The sequence below is a fragment of the Tupaia chinensis genome, unplaced genomic scaffold, assembly GCF_000334495.1.
Source record: "Tupaia chinensis unplaced genomic scaffold, TupChi_1.0 Scaffold000201_1, whole genome shotgun sequence".
Classification (NCBI taxonomy): domain Eukaryota; kingdom Metazoa; phylum Chordata; class Mammalia; order Scandentia; family Tupaiidae; genus Tupaia; species Tupaia belangeri.
The window spans coordinates 1,883,076-1,885,094 of NW_006159676.1; the positions used below are offsets into that span (position 1 = coordinate 1,883,076).

Genomic DNA, 2,019 nt, shown 5'->3' on the forward strand with positions numbered 1-2,019 from the left:
GGCCCAGAAAGCCAAAGTCAACATGGCTGGCTTGTTCGATCCCAGCCTCAGCTGATAGAGGAGAGAAACCCTGCTCACACCCACCACGTGGGGCACCCCACCTGCCGGCGTCCTGCGAGATGGTCACGGTCACGTCCAGGCCCAGCGTGGTGACTCTCTTGCACACGGCGTCCATATCGATGATGGAATCGATGCTTTCAGGCCCGTCCTCCACACAGCACTGCGAGCCGGGGCAGAAGCGGCAGTTGTCCAGTCCCTTGTAGCCTTTGTTGTGTCCACATTTCTCCAGGGTGACCGTGGTCGCCATGCCTGACACCCCCACGTGCACCACCAGCTGCGGACAGAACGACGGATGGGCGGGGCTTAACGTGGCCTGGCTAAGGAACTGGGGACACCCATAGGCCAAAGGAGCGGGCAGTATCCTCAGGGGGCTCTGCCTAGAGTTCAACTGTTTCTGATTTCTCGCAGCTGGAGTAGATGCTGCAGTGACTCTCGCAGAAAGGTATGCCAGGCCAAACAGGCAGGGATGTGACGTATACATGGGGATTCACTGTAGCTCTTCTTGTTACTGTAATTCGATTCTGGAAACAACTTCGCTAGTCACTCGTGGGGAGGGGGTTAAATGAGTCATGATCAGGACAGCAGGTAGCATGGTGATTAAGGGGCTGGACTCCCACATGGTCAACTCAGGTTTGAGTCCCAGACCCAGTGGCTTGAAACTCACCACGGGCGCATGCGTGTGCATGCCTAAAATCTCGAGAGGAGAATGGAGGAGACAGGACTGCAATGTGGCCATCCCCCGTGGGGAGTGATTTTTTACTTTCTGTCTCTCTCTGTCTCTCTGGTGAGTGCATGTACCCTGTAGCAAAAATCTCTCCAATAAATAAATAAATATTGGGGCCAGCAGGTGGCACAGTGGTTAAGGATGCTGGACTTCCACATAGCTGAACCTGGTTCGAGTCCTGGACCCGGTAGCTTGCTTTCTCTCTCTCTGTCTCTCTCTGGTCAAATTAAAATAAGTAAATATGTGGGTGTCTGTGTCAAGGTCGCACCGGCCATTCTTAAGCAGTGAAGGTCATGACAGCCATTTTGATGTGGGCGGCTCCCCACATAAATACATTAATTTAATTTAATAGTTTTTAATAAATAAGTAAATATCTACTATACAGCTGTTAAGATGCCCAAGGCAGAGTCAGCACCAGGTGGCACGGAGGTTAGGGCAGTTGGATCCCACATGACTAGTCTTGTGGTTCAATTCCCAGACCTGGTGGCTTGAAAATCATACTGGGCACCTGTGTATGTGTGCCCAAAGTCCTGACTGAAGAATTATAGCAAAAAGGGGGGCTGGCAGATGGCATGGTAGTTAGGGATGCTGGACTCCCACATGGCTGACCGTGGTTCAAGTCCCGGACCTGGCGGCTTGCTTTTTCATGTTCCCTTTCTCTTTCTCACACTGTCCCTCTCTGATCAAATTAAAATAAGTAAATTAATAAGTAAAGTAAGGGCCAGCAGGTGGCGTGGTGGTTAAAGGCGCTGGATTCCCACATGGCCAACTGTGGTTCGAGTCCTGGACCTGGTGGCTTGCTTTCTCACTTTCCCAATCTCTTCTTGTTCTTGTTCTGTCCTTCCTGGTCAAATTAAACTAAAGAAAGAAAGTTATTCTTAATCATTACTAAGGTGAATTTTATCATTACTTATTCATTTTTAATTCTGTTTTTAAATTTTGCTACAAGGCACACATACTCACCAGAAAGAGGGGGTGGGCAGCAGGTGGCATAGTGGTTATGGATGATGGACTCCCAGGACCAGCAGTTGGCGTAATGGCTATGTCACTGGACTCCCATGTAGTCAACCGTGGTTCGAGTCCCGGACCCAGTGGCTTAAACTCACGCCAGGTGCGTGTGCGTGCGTGCCCAAGATCCCGAGAGGAGAATGGAGGAGAACGGATTGCAGCGTGGCCATCCCCCCTGGGGGCTGATTTCTCGCTTTCTGTCTCTCTGTCTTTCTGGTAAGTGCATG

At 50.8% G+C, this 2,019-nt stretch overlaps 1 protein-coding gene across 3 annotated transcripts in view; it reads right to left on the reverse strand.

The window, feature by feature from the left end:
• Window positions 1-2,019, reverse strand: part of PGPEP1 (pyroglutamyl-peptidase I) — a 36,038-nt gene that overhangs the window by 1,373 nt on the left and 32,646 nt on the right. For all 3 annotated transcript variants that reach the window (XM_027771296.1, XM_006147120.2, XM_027771297.1), the window contains one exon: window positions 102-334. In XM_027771296.1, coding sequence (XP_027627097.1) covers window positions 102-307 — 206 coding nt within the window. In that variant the 5' untranslated portion in view covers window positions 308-334. The remainder of the gene's footprint in view (window positions 1-101; window positions 335-2,019) is intronic.